This window comes from Aethalodelphis obliquidens, unplaced genomic scaffold, assembly GCF_003676395.1.
Source record: "Aethalodelphis obliquidens isolate GAN/ISIS:26980383/991018 unplaced genomic scaffold, ASM367639v1 scaffold125, whole genome shotgun sequence".
Taxonomy (NCBI): Eukaryota; Metazoa; Chordata; class Mammalia; order Artiodactyla; family Delphinidae; genus Aethalodelphis; species Aethalodelphis obliquidens.
This window is the reverse complement of record NW_020838069.1, coordinates 1,211,563-1,231,142: the sequence shown is the minus strand read 5'-3', so window position 1 is coordinate 1,231,142 and position 19,580 is coordinate 1,211,563. Positions and strand designations below refer to the sequence as shown.

Below are 19,580 nucleotides of genomic sequence, written 5' to 3'. Positions count from 1 at the left end.
CCTCTGCAGGAGACCCTCCAACACTAGCAGGTAGGTCTGGTTCAGTCTCCTATGGGGTCACTGCTCCTTCCCCTGAGTCCCAATGCTCATACTACTTTGTGTGTGCCCTCCAAGAGTGGAGTCTCTGTTTCCCCCAGTCCTGCCGAAGTCCTGCAATCAAATCCCTCTAGCCTTCAAAGTCTGATTCTCTAGGAATTCCTCCTCCTGTTGCCAGACCCCCAGGTCGGGAAGCCGGACGTGGGGCTCAGAACCTTCACTCCAGTGGGCGGACTCCTGTGGTATAAGTGTTCTCCCATTTGTGAGTCACCCACCCCGAAGTTATGGGATTTGATTTTACTGTGATTGCGCCCCTCGTACCATCTCACTGTGGCTTCTCCTTTGTCTTTGGATGTGGGGTATCTTTTTTGGTGAGTTCCAGTGTCTTCCTGTTGATGACTGTTCAGCAGCTAATTGTGATTCTGATGCTCTCACAAGAGGGAGTGAGTGCACGTCCTTCAACTCCACCATCTTGAACCAATCTGAGTGGATGGTGTTTAAGGCCATGTGCCTGGATGTGAGGCGGAAGGTGGACAGAGGATGGCAGCAGTCAGGACTGAGCCCTGGAACACTCCACTGGGTGGAGGTAGGGACGATGAAGCAGAACCAGCAAAGGAACTGAGCAGGAGCAGCCAGAGAGGTGGGAGGAAGCTGAGAGAGTGTGGGCACTTAGTAGCCAAGGGGAGCAAGCATCAAATGCTGCCGAGGCGGTAAGAGTAGAGAATAAACTGCAGTTTGAAGGTCTCTGAGGACCCCAACAAGGGCATTTTTATGGAGAGAGGGACAAGCTCAACTATAGTGGGTAGAAAAGAGAGTGAGAGGTGAAGAACTGGAGAGGGCATGTGTAGACAACCTTTTAAACATTGACATATAATGTAAATAAAATGAACAGACAACTCTCAAAGGTACAGCACTATAAATGTTAAAATCTGTAGACACCTGTGCAACTGTCACCCAGATCAAGATATCGAATATCACCAGCCACTCCAGGAAGCCACTTTTTGCCCCCTCCAATTGATACCCCCAAAAGTAACCACCATTTTTATTTCTGTCACCAAGGATACCTTTTGTTTGTTTAATGTACACAGGTTTTGAGAGATTTTGTTGATGGTTGGGCTCAGGTTTTATAGGCAGATAATGTTCTTTCTTTTTTTTTCTTTTTTTTGTTTGGCTGTGTTGGGTCTTCATTGCTGCGGTGAGCGGGGGCTACTCTTTGTTGCAGTGCACAGGCTTTGCAGTGGCTTCTCTTGTTGTGGAGCATGGGCTCTAGGCGCACGGGCTTCAGTAGTTGTGGCACGCAGGCTCAGTAGGTGTGGCTCATGGGCTCTAGAGCATAGGCTCAGTAGTTGTGGTGCACGGGCTTAGTTGTTCCGTGGCATGTGGGATCTTCCCAGACCAGGGATCGAACCTGTGTCTCCTGCATTGTCAGGTGGATTCTTAACTGCTGCACGACCAGGGAAGTCCCTAGGCAGATAATGTTCTAATGGGAGTGGGCAGCTGGAGTTCAGACTCTGTGGGGTAGCAGGTCCTGGGCCCAGTTTTCCTGGGTTCTGTGCTTGCTCTGTCTCCAAGGACTGCATGACCAAGACTTCCTTGAGCCTCAGTTTCCCTATCTGAAGCTTGATCCTTCTCCCCTCACATCTCCTTTGAATTCTAGTAATAAATAGGGGAATTCATTGGGAGCAGTGAAAAAAAATGGAGTTTTCCAGGCCTCTTGATGGCTGTAGAGTCTAGAGCTCAGTCACTAGGGATGGGCAGGGCTAGAATCTTGGAGGCCCAGCTTTGTTTGAGCAACTGACCTGGCAACGGGCTGGGCCTGACAAACACTTCTGGCTTTCTATAGTCTCCTCTGCTGTCTGTATCTTCAGGCCACTATGGTGCTGCTCAGGCCCCTGGTGCTTCTTCTTGCTCTGGTTGTCTCTGGTGAGGAGCTGGTGGGTGGGGGAACTCCAGTTCTCACCCCCTGACTCCACAGTGGAGTCTTGATCCCTCTCAGATAAGCTACCATGGAGGACAGGGGGTGGGGGGAGCCAGGAAATGGCAAAGATCTGTATCCCTGACCCTCATTCCTTCTCTTGGCTGCTTCCTCGACCAAGTTCTCACTCCCAGTCTGTGAAATGAGCTGACCCATGGTTGGATGTGGGGGACAAGGAAGGACTTTGGCTGCTTGTTTCCAGGATGTGGCCAGGCCCTAAGGCAGAAAGGAGGGACTCTGATTGTGTATATGGTTCCATGAGAATGGGGGCCTCCAGCCTGAATCATCTCTTCCTCACAGACCTCCACTCCCTGCCCTGGTTCATAAATGTCTCTGAGAGCCAGGGACCTGGCACCATCCTTCAGTCTTTCTCCTTCAACTGCTCTTCACACACACCCACCCTGGAGTTGCTCCATGTGCAGCCACCCACCACCTTCTTCAACCCACCTAGCCTAACTAGATGGCAGGGGATCTATGTGGGCAAGGTAGGGTCATGGGCACAACTGGGGACCATGGGGGAACAAGGACAGACCCTAAATTCACAAAGCCAGAGGTGGCATAGGGGGATGGAGATCCTAGGCCCCACAGGGCACTGCCTCCTGCCACAGATGACCTTGAGCAGCTCGGCCCGGCTGGATGCCCTGACAGTGAACCACTATGAACTGCAGCTGCGGTTCACATGTGGCAACCATGTGATGGAGGGGCCACTGTCTGTGGATGTGCAGCGGGACCCTGGCCATATCCAGTGTGCTGGTCGATTTGCCAGCCCAGGTGAGGCCAGGGACAGCAGGCAGGGGGTGTGGGCAGGCATGACCTGAACAGAACCCCCCATGACCTCCCCTCTGGCCAGCTGGGGAAATCATTCAGGTGCCAGAAACTGTCAAACCTGGGGCCCGGCTGTACACTCTGCTGCTCCCAGGCCAGGGAGCCCAGGTGAGCCCTGCACATGGGCAGTGGTGGTAGTGGGGGGTAGGATGGAGGGTCGTGGGGAGATGCGGAGACCAAGCCCAGCCCCTGCCTGGCCAAGCATAGCCTGCAGAAGGATTCTTTAGTCTACAGCTGAGCCTCAGCAATGATGCATGTTTTTGGAGAGAGCCACTGAGGGCTGCCCACCCCCAATGACTATGGCTGTTCCCATAAGGACATCTCAGGGGCTGAGTTCTTCTTTAAATTCTTCTGAATTCTTCATGAAATTTCTGTATCATGAAATTTCTGTATCAGATTTCCAAAAGAAATCTAGATTAAAAACAAAATAATTAGTTTAAAAGCAGAGAGGATTGAGGATCAGGGCCCGGGGGAGCCCAGGCTAGAGTGGCAGTGGCAGGGTATGGGAGAGTTGAGAGTGGGCAGCTACCTGCTGGGTTGTTGGGGGACTTTGACAGGGATGCTTGGGGCACTGAGGGTTGGGGAAGGGGCCTCCAGCATCTCTGTCCTGTCAGATGAGCATCACCAGTGCCCAGGATCCGCCATACTTCCCTGGACCTTTCTCTATCAATGGGCAGGGTTGGCTGCAGGCGCCATCCCAGGGCCTCAAAGGCCAGGCTCAAAAGGTGAGCATGACTTGGGACCTGGAGATATCCATGAATTGGGCATAAAATGGGCAGAGCCACTACCTCCTGGAAGTTTGTTTGTTCCTGACCTCCTCAATCATGCTGCCTTTTCCAGACATAGCCCATACCTGTACCTGCTGCCCCATGCTGGCTGTACTCCCACCTTGGCCTGGTTCTGTGCTGGGCTCTGGAGTTCTAGAAAGAAGAGGGATCCCTGGCTCCAGGAGCCCATGGTGCCCCTTATAGAAAGGAGAAAGTTCTGAGCAGTCACACAGGAAGTGAAAGCTCTGGGTACAGTGCCTAGTGTAGTCTGGAGGAGGTTAGAGAAGTTCCTTCTTTAAAACTTCCATGTCTTATTGACTGACTCTTAGCAACTCTAAGATGATAATTCACATTGTGAATGATTCATATATTACTCTTTTGGGGGCTGTATGCATCCTAAGAGAAGGACTTATGACCCAGAAGAGTGAGACACAAAGGAATATCTGTCAGCAGAGTGACAGGTCATAGGGAGGAGTGAGTGTCGGGGTTCCTTGCGGAGGTCCTGAGGTGGCGCTCCCTATTTGAAGGGACGACTGGGCACAGATATACAGGTAGACACACACCGTGGTTCCCTTCTTGTTTTGTGTGCACCGCAGGTCTTCCAGCTTCAGATCCTGGTGAACTTTGGACAAGGCCGAAGCTGCTGTGGGATGCTGACAGTGAAAGTTTTGCCTGCTCCCTCCAGCCAGGTCTCCTTCCTGTAAGGTTCCCCTACCCTGGGAACAGTGGGGAAGGCAGGACCTAGCCCCAGGGAATTAGGAGTAGGGTTAAGGTGTGGGGCTGCTTGAGCATCCCCAGCTGGCTCCTATACCAGGGAAGACCCAGGGGAGGGGTCCGCAGACCCCGCCGGGGTGGCGGGAGAAAGTAGGAGCCAGTGCCCCCATTTTGGTCCAGGCAGCAAGCCCAGAATATCACCATCCCGGAGAACCTGGTCCCCGGAAGTAAGGTGGTTCAGGTCCAGGCCCGGGGCTTCGGTGTGCGCTACGAGATCCTCTCCCCAGTGCCCTGCCGGCTCTTCTCCATCGGACGCGGTGAGGGGCACGGAGGGCGGGTAAGGGGATGCCTCTGCGGCTGGTCTAGAAGCGACCCGCACTACCTCATCGCTCTCTTGAGTAAACGAGGCTGGTGCCGAGGCAGAAACTGGGGCGAGGTCGCGTTTGGGGGCCCGAAGTTAGAAGCGAGCCTTGGAGGAGGCGGCCAAGTGGTCAGTCTCTGCGCCCTCCCCCGCCAGCGGATCCGTGGGAGGGTGGGAACTGGACTGAGCTGGGGGCGGGGCCGAACTCTGCGTCCCCCGCCCTCCCAACCCGCCCAGTCGACGGAGTGGTCCGGACAACGTCGCCCCTGGAGCTGGCGCAAGCCCCAGACGCCGCGGTCACTAGGCTGCGGGTGAAGGCCTTTGAGCGTCTCCGGCCGTGGGCCAGCGCCGAGCTTGATTTCGAGGTGGACGTGCAGTCGGTCAACCGCTGGCCCCCGCGCTGCACACCAGCGCTGCTGGCGTGAGTATATGGGAGCCTTACCTTGGCTATTGGGTAGAGCCATGGTTCGCCGCCCAGCCCCAGCTCCCGCCCTGCCGCCCTGCCCTCTGCTCCCAGGACTCAAATCCCCGAGACCACGCCTGTGGGCACCGTGCTGAATACCTTCACTTGCACTGACCCGGACTCTCCTGGCTCCACCCTGGACTACCAGCTACTGTTCCACAGCCCTGCTGGCGCAGCCAGCCTCTGCCTTCAAGACAGAGTCCTGGAGGTGCCCAGTCCCCGATCCCAGACCCATGTGCAGAGTGCTTGAACAGGAAGCGGGGGTGGGCCAATGGTCTGCGGGAGCCGAGACCATGAGGGTGAAGGAGATGGTGGTGGAGCCAACCTGCTTTACAGTCTGGAAAACGGAGGGTCAGGGTAGGCTATCTGTGAGTAACCTGGCCTGAGGCAGCCCAGTGTGGCTCAAGGCTCTCCCAGGCCTTGGCTGGGCATCACCCTCTGGCCCCTCTGACTAGGTGAATGCCACACTGGACTGTGACACTCCTGGCGCCTGCTTTCATCATGCAGCTTCCATCCTGGTGCTTGATGGTGGTCAGCCTCTGATGACCAGTGAGTGACCATGCCCAGGCCTGGACATTCAGGACCGGGTTCTTCTATACCCTTCTTCCTATTCTCAGGATGGGGTCATCTCTCTTCCCTCAGAAACCAATAGGGCAGGGTTGTCTCCACCAAAGACCCCTGGCAGAGGCACATTTCTCCTCGCTGAGACCCCTTGGCAGGGGAGGGCTATTGTCCTTCCTCCTTCCAGAGCCTCTACCTCCTTAAGCCGCCAGGGCAGGGCTGGGCAACCCAGGCCAGCTCCCTGACTGCCAAATGGCTTCCAGCTGAGGTGCCAGTACTGGTGATGGTAACACCTGTCAACGAGTTCTCCCCAGCCTGTGTCCCACGCACATTCCGGGTTCGTGAGGATGCAGGGCCCCACGCTCTTCTGGGCTCTGTGGTGGGCAAGGACATGGATTACCCGCACGACAGCATTGAGTACTCCACCCCTGGCGGGTCTGCCACTTTTGCTGTGGACCGTCTCAGCGGTACTCCCACCCCAGGGCTGGGATGGAGGGGCGAAGCCAGAGTGGACTCTGCAAGCTGAGGCAGTGGCCACCCCTTCTAGGGGAGGTTCGCCTCCTGGGGCCTTTGGACTATGAGCTGCAGAAGTTCCACAGGCTCACTGTCCTGCTGACTGACCATAGCCAAGACCAGGACCCCACCTGCCACCGCTCAGGCTCTTGCACAATTACCATTGAGGTGGAGGTAATTGAGCCCCGAAGCCTTGGAAAGAATTGGAAAGAGTTCATATCTCCCTCTGGCCTTCTGCTTTTGCACTCTGTCTCAGGTTCCTCCACTGGTTGGCTGGAGAGGGGTGGGGTCTCACTGTGGAAAGCTTTGGAACCTGTTGCCTGATACCAAGGTTCTGGCTGTGGTGGGAGGAGGCTGAGGGGCTGGCCTGGGGGTTTGGGAGTGGGTGATCTGACTACCTGCCTGCAGGATGTGAACGACCATGCCCCCGAGTGTGAGCCCCCATTTCAGGAGCTCACCGTCCACACTCACCTGGGCCGCAGCATGGAGGTGACCAGGGTGTCATGTCGGGTGCCCCAAGAGCCACAGCGCCTGGCTTTCTCCTACAGCATTGTGGGAGGTGAGGGCCAAGGGGACCACTGGGCTGTGGGGGAGAGGCAGGCCAGCAATGGTCCCCTTCTTCTGCCACTCTGTTTTCAGGGAATAGTTGGAGCCAATTCAGTCTGCAAGGAGCTGTCCTGGTGCTCAACGACCTCATGTTGGGGCCCTCCTGGCCAGAGCAGCCCCATACTTATGAGCTATTGATCCGTGTGGCCGATGCAGGTCCCTCCACCCCCCACCTCAGCACCACAGCCACTGTCATTGTGCATCTAGTTCCCTGGAGGGCCAGCACAGTGGCCACCAGCACCCACAGAGCCACAGTGAGGGGGGTCCTCAGGCCCTTGGTGGGTGGGAAGAAAGGATCTTGGAGGATGCAGGGACCTAGTTTTCCAGGTGGAACGATGGGGGAAGGCATTTTGGAGGGAACTGCTGAGTGCAAAGAGCCTGGCAATACAGAAGAGAAATCTGGGGTGCGGGGTGGCCCAGCCCTTGGAGGGCTTTGAAGGCTGGATGATCAGGGCATTTTGGTAGGGCAGTGGTGAAGCTGTGGCCCCATTTCAGGTGACTTCAATGATGACACCTCTGCTTGTGACAGACACGGAGGCTTTCTGGCAGCCGGAGCCCTGGTTTGTGGTGGTGCTGACAGTGACCAGTGCCCTTCTCCTCTTGGCTCTGGGCTGGCTCCTCAGCAGGCTCCTGTGGGGGTAGGGTTGCTATCCCTGTACTGACTGCCTCCCCCCAGCCCACTGGGGGGCTGGATCGCAGATGGATCGCATCTGTGATAGCTGGTTTTACCCAAGATTGCCCAAGTTGATGAGCAGACAAACTGATATTCGGGACTGCTCTCCTTCCAGTGGTCATCAGGTTAGAGGCAGAGATACACTGGGAGAAAGTTGTCTCCATCGCTGGCAGAACCCAGTCCTGGAATGAGATGAGGCCCAGGGCTTTAGAATCTGAGTCTGTCATGCATTGGGCATTTATCCCTATTTCTGACCCCTGCCCTCCATTTGAAACCTGACCTTCCCCTTAGACTCTGAGTTTCTTGTGAGCACAGGACTGAACCCAGGGGTAGGTGGGAGTAACAATGTGGGCACTGCATACAGACATAGGCTATCCCCAATAAAAGGGGCAGATGAATGGTGCTGGTTTCTGGAGCCAGCAGGTCTGCTGCTCTCACTGCTTGGTCCCTCCTCCTGGCATTTTAGGTTGGCCCAGGTGCTACAGGTACCAAGCAAACCAACCCAGGCTCTACTGCTGAACAGGTAAGCCTCCTTTGCATACCTCTATGCCTGGAAGTACATCTCTTAAACTCAGGCTGGGGCCCAGAGCCCTATCCTGTACTCCAGCTCCTACTCTGTCCCAGTATCCAGGGAACTGAGGGGTCCGTTGAGGGGTTCATGGAGGCACCGAGGATGGAGACACCCCAGGCACCCAGCAGTGTCATGAGCCTGGTATGTCAACCTACCATCCTGTGCAGTGGGCACTGAGGTTGCTGCAGAGTGCTCCCCTGCCAAGCCTGCCCCTTTTCCCATGGATGGCTGTTCCTGTGGGAGGGCCCATACCAGCACCATCAGCATGGAGGAGGCAGGTGGGCTCCTGACCCTTCTGGGGGCAGGCCTCCACCTGCTCCCCATGGGCAGGGTTCAACTCATTGCACCCTCTCATTCTTCACCTCAGCAGCATTTTGATGGCAGAGCACAGGACCCCCGTGAGTCCCCCTCTTTCCAAACCATTCTCTACTTGGGCCCACTTTCTTTCCATACCCCATTTCAGTATCTCTGCCTCCCACCAGGCATCCTATCTACTGTTTCCCTGAATGGGGTCTCTTCTCACCCCCACTCACCCCTCAGCCAGTGTTTGCCAAACACCTGGCGAACGTGATCTGGTTCCTGCCCATGGGGGAAAGGGGGAAAGGTGGTGAGGGAAGAGGCCCCCAAATGCTCCGCTGTCACCGTGAATTATAGCAGAGTAATCTGGCACTGGGCTTAGGGGAGCTGGTGTCCAGTTTTGGGGAATCATGGATGCTTCCTGTGCATTTGAGCCAGACCTCAAAGGATGTGCTGAGAAAGGAGGGAGGGGACAAGCTGGATCAAGCAGAAGGGAGGGGGTCACACCAAGGGTCCTGGAATACCTTTCCCTGTCCTTAGGGGATGGAGGTAGTTCTGCTGAAGCCAGCAGTACCCTCCCTCTCCCCTGACCATCTGAGCTTAGGTACAGGCAGAGATTACCTGTTCAACACGCACACAGGAGCCCGGCGCTGGCTCTGAGGCCAAGAAGCTGCATCATATTTGTGGAATTTCTTCTTCACATGATTATGTGTTTTCAAGTTGATTCAATAATAAACAAAATTACAAAGAGAAGAGTCCTAGCCTTGTAACTTACATGTGGGAGAAGCTCTGAGATCTGTGCTTCCTTGTTCTCACTTGGAGAATGCCCTGTCTTGTGGAAACATTGTAGGGAGTAGTAAGGTTATTTTTCTTTTAAGAAGGCATTGTACAATGCTCTGAAATGTAAGAAGCTGTTATCCTTGCCAGTGACTGAGGGGGACTGAGGGGGCCTCCAGTTGGCCTGTCCCCTCAGAGGACACCTGCTCTGGCAGATGGGAAGGGCCCAAGAGCTTCCTTTTCCCACTGAAAGGAGGGCATTGTTCGTTTGAGAGCCCCACCAACTTCCAGGGCAGTTTGCCAACTGTATGTGGAGGTTTTCTTGAAAAGGATCTGGAGCTTTTGCATTGAGGTGAGGGTTGGTGCAGACTTGAGCACCCTGTGGCATGGGTGGCCATGGAGGGATTGAGAGTAGCCCCCTTTTGAGCAGGTGTTCCCATTTCCTCCTTATCTGTTTCTTCTAGTTCCAGGGCCCTCTGTCCTCCCTGTGCTGAGCTAAGCTGCTGCACATGGCCGGGTGGCCTACAGTAGCCTGCAGGAGGGGGGGTTCTGTTGGGTGCAGTGCTAGCTCACTCCCAATACCCAGCCTGGCATCAGGTCTCAGGTTACTGACAGCTCTCCCAGAGGACCTGCTGTCTTGGTGGAGGCTACCTTTACTGTGGTGTCCCCAGGTTCTCTCAATCTTCTCCCCTCTGTCAGGTCTGTGGACTTGAACCATCTTAGGGTACCAGAGATCCTCCCTTACTGAGCCAGTTATGGTACCCCAGGTGGAGGGAGAAGCTGAGTGCCTTCTGTGGGAAAAATATGCTTCACGGTGCTTCCAATAAAGTGAGGGTGTTAGAGCTGGCCTCAGGGCCAGCAACTTGACAGCAGGCCCTTACTGGAAGGGGTTGCAGGTGGATTTTTTCTGAGCACTTTACCCTGCTCTAAGGGCTTATTAAATCCTCATCTCTGAGGAGCTTAATTTTTATCCTCATTCCGCAGGTGGGGCAACCAAGCCTCAATAGTAACAAAACTAGCTAGTCCAGGTACTTGATGTGGGTCAGGCTGTGCGACTGCATCAGATGCCAAGCCCAGGGCTAGGTTCTCTGCATGGGGGGTAACGGTCTTCCCAAAACTCATAGTTGGCCTCGGGGGCAGATCATGACAATCCAGGGCAAAAGATGTTATAAGAAGTCAAGACGAGATGCTCTAGGGTAGGAAGAAAGAGTGCCCGCTGTGTGCCAGGGCTTGTGCTGGGGACTGAATTGGGGACTGAACTCCAGGCAGGACAAACGTGGGCAACAGGCCAGGGACTGCTGGGGCAGCACAAAAGGCTGATGAAGGGCAAACCTAGGGAAGCCGCTGGGAAGAGGGCATTATACACTGGAGCCGGTAAGAGGAGGCACGAAACCTGGTGCTTACATTTCCAGAGGTGGTGTAACCTTGGCCCGGCCTCCCCCTCTGAGCCTCAGCTTCCTCACTAGGGAGGGACAAGTCCTGCCTTCTAGGGTGAGTGATTAAAAAAAAAAGGGATGTAGCACACAGCAAACATTCCCTAAGCATGCGTGGAAGAAGACGCTGCCGGCTGCGCACGGGGGCGGCATACTAAGAGATGCCAAGGGTGGTACGGACTCGGAGTACCCCGTGAAAGCTCTGCCGCCAGCAACTCCGGGAACGGCGCGCATGCGCCAACCCGTGCCGTCACAGTCACGTGCTGAGGCGTTCGGCACGGGCCGCGAGAGGCAGGGTCTGACTGACAAGCTGGCCGACCTGTCAGCGGGAGGCACTCTCCTGGGCGTCGGGCAAAGAGGTTGTTGATTGGGGATATTCTGAGCCGGGGGCGGGTTCTTTGCCGTCCAGGTTACTATGACGCCCGGCCCCCGCCCCCTCGGCTGGCCGCCATCTTGTTGTTGATCCGTACCTAGTGGGCAGCGCCGGGAGGTGGTCCGAGCGGCCGGTGTGGGGCCGCTGTTGCGGGGCTCAGCCACCTGCGTTGCCTGCCAGGGGGCGGGTCGAAACCTGGAGGCCCGGGGGGGCCCAGCTCCCGTGGGGAGCCGTGGGCGCCCGCTGCCCGGGCCGGCCGGTGAGTGACAGGAGCCGGGCCGAAAGACCGGCCTGACGCCGCGGGGCGGGCGGCGGCGGGCGCGGGGTTGGAGCTGGCGCGCGCAGGGAAGGGGTATCGGCTGAGCATCGCTCGATCGTCCTGACGGGCCGCCCGTGGAGCCTCCTAGATGCTGGTGCCGAGGTCGGAGGACGGCCTCGGGGTGGAGGTCCGAGAGCCCCGCTCCCGAGGTGTAGCGGGAAACTAGTTTCTGTGACTACAGCCCTGGGCTCCGCTGACCCGCAGCGCTGAAACGTGTCCAGTGCCAGCTTGATGCTCTCCGGGGTCTTGTGTTGTTCCCAGGTGAGAAACACACGTACCATTTTCTTAGATGTCGCTCCTGCGACTGACTTTCAGACCGCTTGAGACTAAGACTAGACGAAACAGTCGAAAGCCCCCGCGAACCAGGCAGGCCAGTGTGACGGCCCTGTGATTCTGACAGGGCGAAGGCCCTCTGCCCGGCCCCTGCCTTCTGTGCTTCTCGGAGCTTACCGTTTGCTTCTTCCTGAAGGGCCTGGTTAAATGTTCATGATGCCCGAATTTTATTTTGGGACAGAATTTCTTTGGTTCTGGACCACCACTCTTTGGAGTTGTGGTAAGGCTCTTTTGCCTCTGGGAGAAAGTGAATATTATGGTGGTGAGTTGATTGATTTTATCTCCTAAAGAGATAATCTGGCAAGTGTAATCAGGAGACAGAGGAAATGTGGGAGTGTGCTAGAATCAGAAAAAGAAATGAAACTTCTTTTTGTCTCGTGAATGCCAAATTAACTTTTAATAGAGTAAATGTATCTTGCGCAATGAAAACAGACCGCCAGCCCCCGCTTCTTGTGAGGGTAGGAGGGTTAGAGACGCTGGGCAAGGTGTGCAGGTCTAGGAAGAGTTCTGAGTGTTCCAAAACACATTTCTCTTTCCCTGTGGTCCTTTGGCTTCTCAGCATAGGCTCCTGTATATGGTCTTACAGCAAGCCTGCCTGAGACGACTAAGAAGTCAAACAACAATACTTTGTGGGTTTGTGTCAGGATCTTGTCGCCTCAGAATGTGTTATTTTGAAGGAAACTAGCTGTTTGGTCAGGAGATCTTTTTGGAGAAGATGCTGAAACCAGAGGCAGCTGGTGGCCTCTTGCTGTTTCCCTTACTTGTGAGAAGAGAGAGAAGTTGAGTGAGTAGTTTTTAGATATTTTATTACCCTCCCTTGGGCCATTTTTTGAATGTTGAATGAGTTTTGATTTTGGTGAGACTAGTTCCTTGGGCAGTTCTTTACAAGAAAGGAGGGAGATATGAAAATATTAGGAACTTCTCAAAATGGCCTCAATCTAACTTCCCCCCAACCCTCCCCCCCCCATTAACACTTCCTTTAGAAAGTTAAGGCTGCCACAGGGTTAAATTCTCGCTGTTTTCTTTCCTTTTTTTTTAAAGATTTTTTTTGATGTTGACCATTTTTAAAGTCTTTATTGAATTTGTTATAATATTGCTTCTGTTTTCTGTTTTGGTTTTTTGGCTGTGAGGCATGTGGGATCTCAGCTCCCCAACCTGGGATGGAACCCACACCCCCTGCATTGGGAGGCGAAGTCTTAACTACTGGAGCGCCAGGGAAGTCCCCAGATTCTCGCTGTTTTCTATTAAAACAACCCTAAGTTAGGCTCTTAACATATTTTGGGTATCTGACCTCTTAGAGATATAGAAAGAGACAGATCCACTCAGTCAACTTCACTACACTAACTTCTGCATGCAATTTTAGGGAGGTCAGGGGGTCCATTAAAGTCCATTCGTAGTCTAACCCTGTGTTAGAATTGCTGCCCCAAGGAAATTATAGAATATCCAAGAACTTTATTGCCTTTGTTTAATGCTTTTACTGCCTCATGAATACTTATGAGTATTGGATGATGCTTGCTTGATTCAGTGTATGTTATTAATAGCAGTACTTCTGTGCTGGGCATTTTTAAGTGCAGATGAGTAGGGATGTTAGAATAGTGGCCCTTCCATCTACTTTAACTTTGTATTTACATAATTCACCTGTAAATGTCAACACTTTTAACTGTTATGAGCAACAGACATAATTCACAACTATGGAGATCCTACACCAAAGTCAAACTGCTGCAGACTTATGGGATGAGATCTGATGTCCTAATGTGGCATTTAAGGTGCTGCTGCCCAGCTGGCCGCAACCCACCTCTTCAGGGTTTGTCCTAACCCCACTAACCAGATGGTTTGGTAAACATTCCATACATGATATTTACTTAGACAGATCCTTTTACCAGCTAATCCATTGGCTTTTGCCCCTCTTTGCCTTCAGTGTCACTTCTCTTTTCTCCAGAGTCCAGCTCACATCCCTCCTACCTCCTTTATGAAACACTCCCGAAACATTCCAGTTCTTGGGAATACTCCACTCCCTCTGAACTGCAGTAGTATCATTGCCCTTATTAAAAAACCAAACAAGCAAACAAAAAAACACAGTATATACTCTTTTGAGAATAATTGTTTTCTCTGATTAGACCTAACCCCTTTCCTATAGAGATTGTGTTTTTGTGTCTTGTACCTGCATGTAGTAGATAAGGACTAAACGTTTACAAAAATGTGCTAAATTTGTCTGAGTTAGAACACCCTCTAATTAAATAGGGAAATGGAGGGAATGGGCAAGTAGAAATGAGAATTTGGCCATGGATCTCCACCTCCTACGCTGCCTGGAGTGCTTGCACTCTAGCACCTTATGGAGGCCCATTCCTCATTCTGCAGGAGGCAGTAGAACTTGCTCAAAGTGCATGACTGAAGCCTGAGAACAGAAAGCAATTCTGCATCTCAGAAGGGGCTATGCGACTCAACCCGCTTCCTGGCTAAGATGCCACTTTTTTTTTTTTTTGTGGTACGCGGGCCTCTCACTGTTGTGGCCCCTCCCGTTGCGGAGCACAGGCTCCGGAGGCGCAGGCTCAGCGGCCGTGGCTCACGGGCCCAGCCGCTCCGCGGCATGTGGGATCCTCCCGGACTGGGGCACGAACCTGTGTCCCCTGCATCAGCAGGCGGACTCTCAACCACTGCGCCACCAGGGAAGCCCGGCTCTCAATCTTTAACTTAAAAGGTTAATGCTAGTTTAGCTTCTTAATCAGATTATAGTATGGATGCAGATCATTTTTCAAAGTTCTCTAGAGGTACTAGTTTGAGAACGATTGGTATAAAACTATGATTCGAGCCACAGATTTCTGAACATTGCCTGTAGAATAAGCCTGGTCGTGTTGATATCAAGGTTGTTTGGTTTAGGCGTCCAGGGATTGCATCTGTTTTTAGGCCCAGGGAGGGCACAGCTCATGAGTGTGATACGTCTTCGGAGGAGACTAGCATTCGGATTGTTATTTCTATGGGTAAGACTATTCGGTTGTCCACTTCTAGTAGTCGTAGCTCTCCTGGTTTTAGGTCTGATGTTGGGATTATGTAAGAGTCGAAATTTAGGTCTTCATAGTCGGTGTATTCGTAGCTTCAGTATCATTGGTGGCCTCTTGTTTTTACAGTGAGAGAAGGGTTATTAATTTCATCTATTATGTAGAGGATTCGTAGGGAGGGTAAGGCAATTAGAATTAAAATGATGGCTGGAAGGATAGTTCAAACAGTCTCTACCTCTTTGGCGTCTATTGTACTGGTATGTGTTAGTTTGGTTGTAAGTATTAGGGTGATGATATAGAGGACTAGGGAGCTAATTAGGAAAACAATTATTAATGTATGATCGTGGAAGTGTAGGAGTTCTTCTATAATGGGTGATGTTGCATCTTGGAAGCCTAGTTGAAAGGGATATGCTATGGAGATATACAGGATTTTCACTTGTGACTTAACTTTGACAAAGTTATGTAAGGTTTTACTAATATCTCATTTATAAAGAAAGACATAGTGGTTATGATGTTGGCTTGAAACCGATTAGAGAGGGTTCGATTCCTTCCTTTCTTGATCATTTTGGGTTGACGTATGCTGGTTCTTCAAATGTGTGATATGGCGGAGGACACCCATTTAGTCACTCAAGGTTTGTGGAGGTGAGGTCTACTGTTAATACTTCTTGTTTGGATGTAAACGCTTCTCAGATAATGAAAATTATTAGTATAACTGCTGTTAGTGAGATGAAAGAGCCTATGGATGAGATAGTGTTTCATGTTGTGTAGGCGTCTGGGTAGTCGGAATATCGTCGAGGTATGCCGGATAAGCCTAAGAAATGTTATGGGAAGAATGTTAGGTTTACACCTACGAATATAATTATAAAGTGGATTTTTGCTCATGTTGAGTTAAGTGTGTATCCCGATAATAGTGGGAATCAGTGGGCAAATCCTCCTATGATGGCGAAGACAGCTCCTATTGAAAGTACGTAGTGAAAGTGGGCGACTACATAGTATATCATGAAGAACAGTGTCCAGTGATGAATTAGCTAGAACGATGCCAGTTAGGCCACCTACTGTGAAGAGGAAAATAAAACCTAAGGCTCATATTAGAGCGGGGGATCATTTAATATTCCCTCTGTGAAGTGTTGCTAATCAACTAAAGACTTTTACTCTTGTGGGGATAGCAATGATTATAGTGGCTGATGTAAAATATGCCCGTGTGTCAACATCTATACCAACTGTGAATATATGATGAGCCCATACGATAAAGCCTAAGAACCCGATAGAAATTATGGCTCAGACTATTCCCATATACCCGAAAAGTTCTTTTTTTCCCGAGTAGTAGGTTACAATGTGTGAAATTATTCCGAAGCCAGGAAGGATTAGAATATATACTTTGGGGTGACCAAAGAATCAAAATTGATGTTGATACAGGATTGGGTCTCCCCCTCCTGCAGGATCAAAGAAGATTGTGTTTAGGTTCTGGTCAGTTAATAGTATGGTAATTCCAGCTGCTAAGACGGGTAGTGACAATAGGAGTAATACTGCTGTGACTAGGACTGATCATACGAAGATCAGTATATTATGAGCATCTGGGTTGGTAAACGATGCATTTACATCAAGGGCTAGCTCGCAGTAAATTAGGGAAGCAGGGTGTAAGGACAGTGGTGAGTGGTGGGGACTTCGGTGATCTAGCAACCACAGGCGCTATTGGAAAAGGGGCACTGTTTCTTAGTTTTAGCCAGTTGTTGTGTTACCAGATCTTGTGATTTTGGGGTTTTTTTTTTAAAGGAAAACCAGAAATCTGGATTTTCATGTGAAATTTCCTGATTTTAAAGTTTGGTGATGAATTAAAATTTGAGCCACTCCAGTGATCAGAGAAAACCCTTTGCAGACCAGAAATGGTGAAAAATTTGAATTGCCTGGTATACATTCCCAGCTGAGGTTGAATCAGGTGACACGCTGCCATCTTGTTTCAGCTGTAATACATATTTCCCTTGATTTCCAATGAAAGTAGAGTGCTTTCAGATGGAAGTAGAGTGCTCCTATGAAACCTTTCATGAACCAAACGGCTTAAAGTGAAGAAGCAATTACCTTAGGACACATCTTCTAGTTGTGGCATGCGAACTCTTAGTTGCAGCATGCATGTGGGATCTAGTGCTCTGACCAGGGATCGAACCCGGGCCCCCTGCATTTGGAGCGCAGAGTCTTAACCACTACACCACCAGGGAAGTCCCCAGTTTACTGTATTTTTTATAGTTTGTTGGGAGAGAGAACTAATATGTAGTATTCCTCTTGTTTGATTGGAATCTTTATTCCCTGGTCTTCATGTTTTTCTTTTGAATAACTAAGTGGATAAGAGAAGGAATTTCTTTTTTAATAGACCTATGAGACAAGTAGTAGTACATTCACTTTACATTTGACGAAATGAAGTGAGAATAATGTTTAGGCCACACAGCCAGGGAGTATCAGTGCTCAGACAGTGCCCATGCCTTGTCATGATAAATAGGCTCTGCTTCAGTGTTTGTTTAAGTACATTTTTTTTTTTTGCCCCTCAAATGATTAGATTTCCCTGTTAAATTTTTGTCTTCTTTTAAAGTAACTTTTATTGAAGCATAAAAAATATATAAAGTACACAAAATTACATGATTTTTTACACCTGTATATACCTAACAACCACCCAGATAAAAAATTAGAACATTTGAATAATTTGGCTCTTGGGGGACTTCCCTTGCGGTCCAGTGGTTAAGACTGTGTGCTTTTACTGCAGGGGGCATGAGTTCAGTCGCTGGTTGGGGACCTAAGATCCCTCATGCCGCACAGCGTGGCCCAAAAAAACAAAATAAAAGAGCAAAAACAAAACAAAAAAATTGGCTTTAAGAAAAATAGATTTGGGGACTTCCCTGGTGGCACAGTGGTTAAGAATCCGCCTGCCAGTGCAAGGGACATGGGTTCGATTCCTGGTCTGGAAAGATCCCACATGCCGCGGAGCAACTAAGCCCATGTGCCACAACTACTGAGCCTGCACTCCAGAGCCCGTGAGCCACAACTACTGAGCCCGTGCGCCTAGAGCCTGTGCTCTGCAACAAGACAAGCCACCTCAATGAGAAGCCTGCGTACCGCAACCAAGAGTAGCCCCTGCTCGCCTCAAAAGAAAGCCTGTGCACAGCAATGAAGACCCAATGCAGCCAAAACTTAAATAAATAAATAAAAATTGTTTAAAAAGATAAAAAATAGATTTTGTTTTTTAGAGCAGTTTTAGGTTCATAGCATAATTTGAGTGGAGAGTTCCCATATACCCCTAGGCCCCACTCATACATATCAACAGTCCACACCAGAGTGGTACATTTGCTACAGTTGATGAACGTACATTGACACATCATTATCACTCAAAGTCTGTAGTTTATGTACCTTTTATGGGTTTTTACAAATGTATAACGACATATATCTACATTATAGTATATACAGAATAGTTCCACTGTCCTAAAAAAAATCTGTTCTTCTGTTCATCCCTTCCTCTCCCTCAGCCTCTGGCAATCACTAATCTTTTTTTTTTTTTTAATATTTTATTTATTTATTTGGCTGTGCTGGGTCTTAGTTGCTGCACGCGGGATCTTCGTTGCGGCATGTGAACTCTTAGTTGCGGCACGTGGGATCTAGTTCCCTGACCAGGGATGGAACCTGGGCCCCTGCATTTTGAGCACAGAGACTTAGCCACTGGACTACCAGGGAAGTCCCACTGATCTTTTTACTGTTCCTTTTCTAAAATGTCATGTAGTCGGAGTCATACAGTATGTAGCCTTTTTAGATTGGCTTCTTTTACTTAGTAATGTACATTTAAGATTTCTCCATGTCCTTACAGAGCTTTGATAGCTCATTTCTTGTTAGTGCTGAATAATCCATTGTGTGGGTGTACCACCATTTATTTATCCGTTCATCAGTTGAAGGCCATCTTGGTTACTTCTAAGTTTTGACAGTTATGAATAAAGCTACTATATAATTTGTTTTTTATACAAAATAGATCTTGATGTTTGTTTTTCTAGAGTGAAATGCTTGTTCCGTCCTCCTCCCCTTGGCCGTGCTGCGTGGCTTGTGGGATCTTAGTTCCCCAACCAGAGATCGAACCCGGACCCTCGGCAGTGAAAGTATGGAGTCCTAACCACTGGACGGCCAGGGAATTCCCTCACTTGCTCTTTTTAAAGAAGAGTAACATGCATTTCATATTTGTTGTGAGCTTAGGCGAATGTTTAGATTCATAACCTATTATAAAGTGGGCCAAATAAAGCTTTCCTTTTCCTACTTTAGCTTTCATCTGATTACCTTCTGTGTGCTTTAGTGTCCTCATCTTTTATTTTTTTAAATGATATATCAGTTTTTAAAAAATATTTATTTTCCTTATTATTTTTTTTGGCTGCATCGGTTCTTCGCTGCGGCACACGGGATCTTTGTTGAGGCATGCGGGATCTTTTCGTTACGGTGTGCATCTGCTCGGGTTTCTCTCGAGTTGAGGCATACGGGCTTCTCTCTAGTGGTGTGCAGGTTTTCCCTCTCGTTGAGGTGCGCAATCTCAATAGTTGTGGCATGCGGGCTTAGTTGCCTGACCAGGGGTCGAACGTGCGTCCCCCGCATTGGAAGGTGGACTCTTTACCACTGGACCACCAAGGAAGTCCCTAGTTTCCTCATCTTTTAAATGTGGACAACTTTTCCTTTCCTCCTCAACAGCTGTGCACCCTGGCCTGATACCTGGGAAATTGGGCTTTAGGTAGGTAAGCATTTTACTTGGGAAACTATAATCTGTGCTGTGAGCAAACCTTATTGCTGTATGTGGTCCTTATTGAAATACTGGCCCTGTGGGAGGGCAAAGGACCTTGGAGCTGTTTGTAAAACTTATTGAGGGTAAAAATCCTTATCTGAAGGTGATGAAAGCAAATCAAAACCAACTTTCCTTTAAGAATTTTATCTTTTCAAGTATAAGACTGTAGTTAGGGTCATACCCCCTGAACAA

General features: G+C 50.5%; 2 protein-coding genes across 7 annotated transcripts in view; both read left to right on the top strand.

Moving 5' to 3' along the window:
• Positions 1–1,405: 1,405 nt before the first annotated feature.
• On the top strand, positions 1,406–9,115 carry CDHR4 (cadherin related family member 4). Its single transcript, XM_027098846.1, has 18 exons — positions 1,406–2,496; positions 2,620–2,782; positions 2,862–2,944; positions 3,451–3,561; positions 4,200–4,303; positions 4,498–4,634; positions 4,916–5,099; positions 5,196–5,349; positions 5,597–5,690; positions 5,966–6,169; positions 6,250–6,389; positions 6,624–6,774; positions 6,855–7,075; positions 7,317–7,459; positions 7,961–8,017; positions 8,119–8,206; positions 8,436–8,463; positions 8,967–9,115. Exons 1-18 carry the CDS (start codon positions 2,215–2,217, stop codon positions 9,020–9,022), a joined length of 2,400 nt encoding a protein of 799 aa, XP_026954647.1. The 5' UTR covers positions 1,406–2,214; the 3' UTR covers positions 9,023–9,115.
• A 1,874-nt stretch (positions 9,116–10,989) lies between these two features.
• Positions 10,990–19,580, top strand: part of IP6K1 (inositol hexakisphosphate kinase 1) — a 72,656-nt gene continuing 64,065 nt past the window's right edge. For 2 of the 6 annotated variants that reach the window (XM_027098686.1, XM_027098680.1), the window contains exon 1: positions 11,038–11,204. The gene's annotated coding sequence lies outside the window, so the exon portion shown is untranslated. Of the gene's footprint in view, positions 11,526–19,297; positions 19,338–19,580 lie in introns of all 6 variants that reach the window. The other 4 variants (XM_027098678.1, XM_027098679.1, XM_027098681.1 and 1 more) reach the window with 3 other exon arrangements.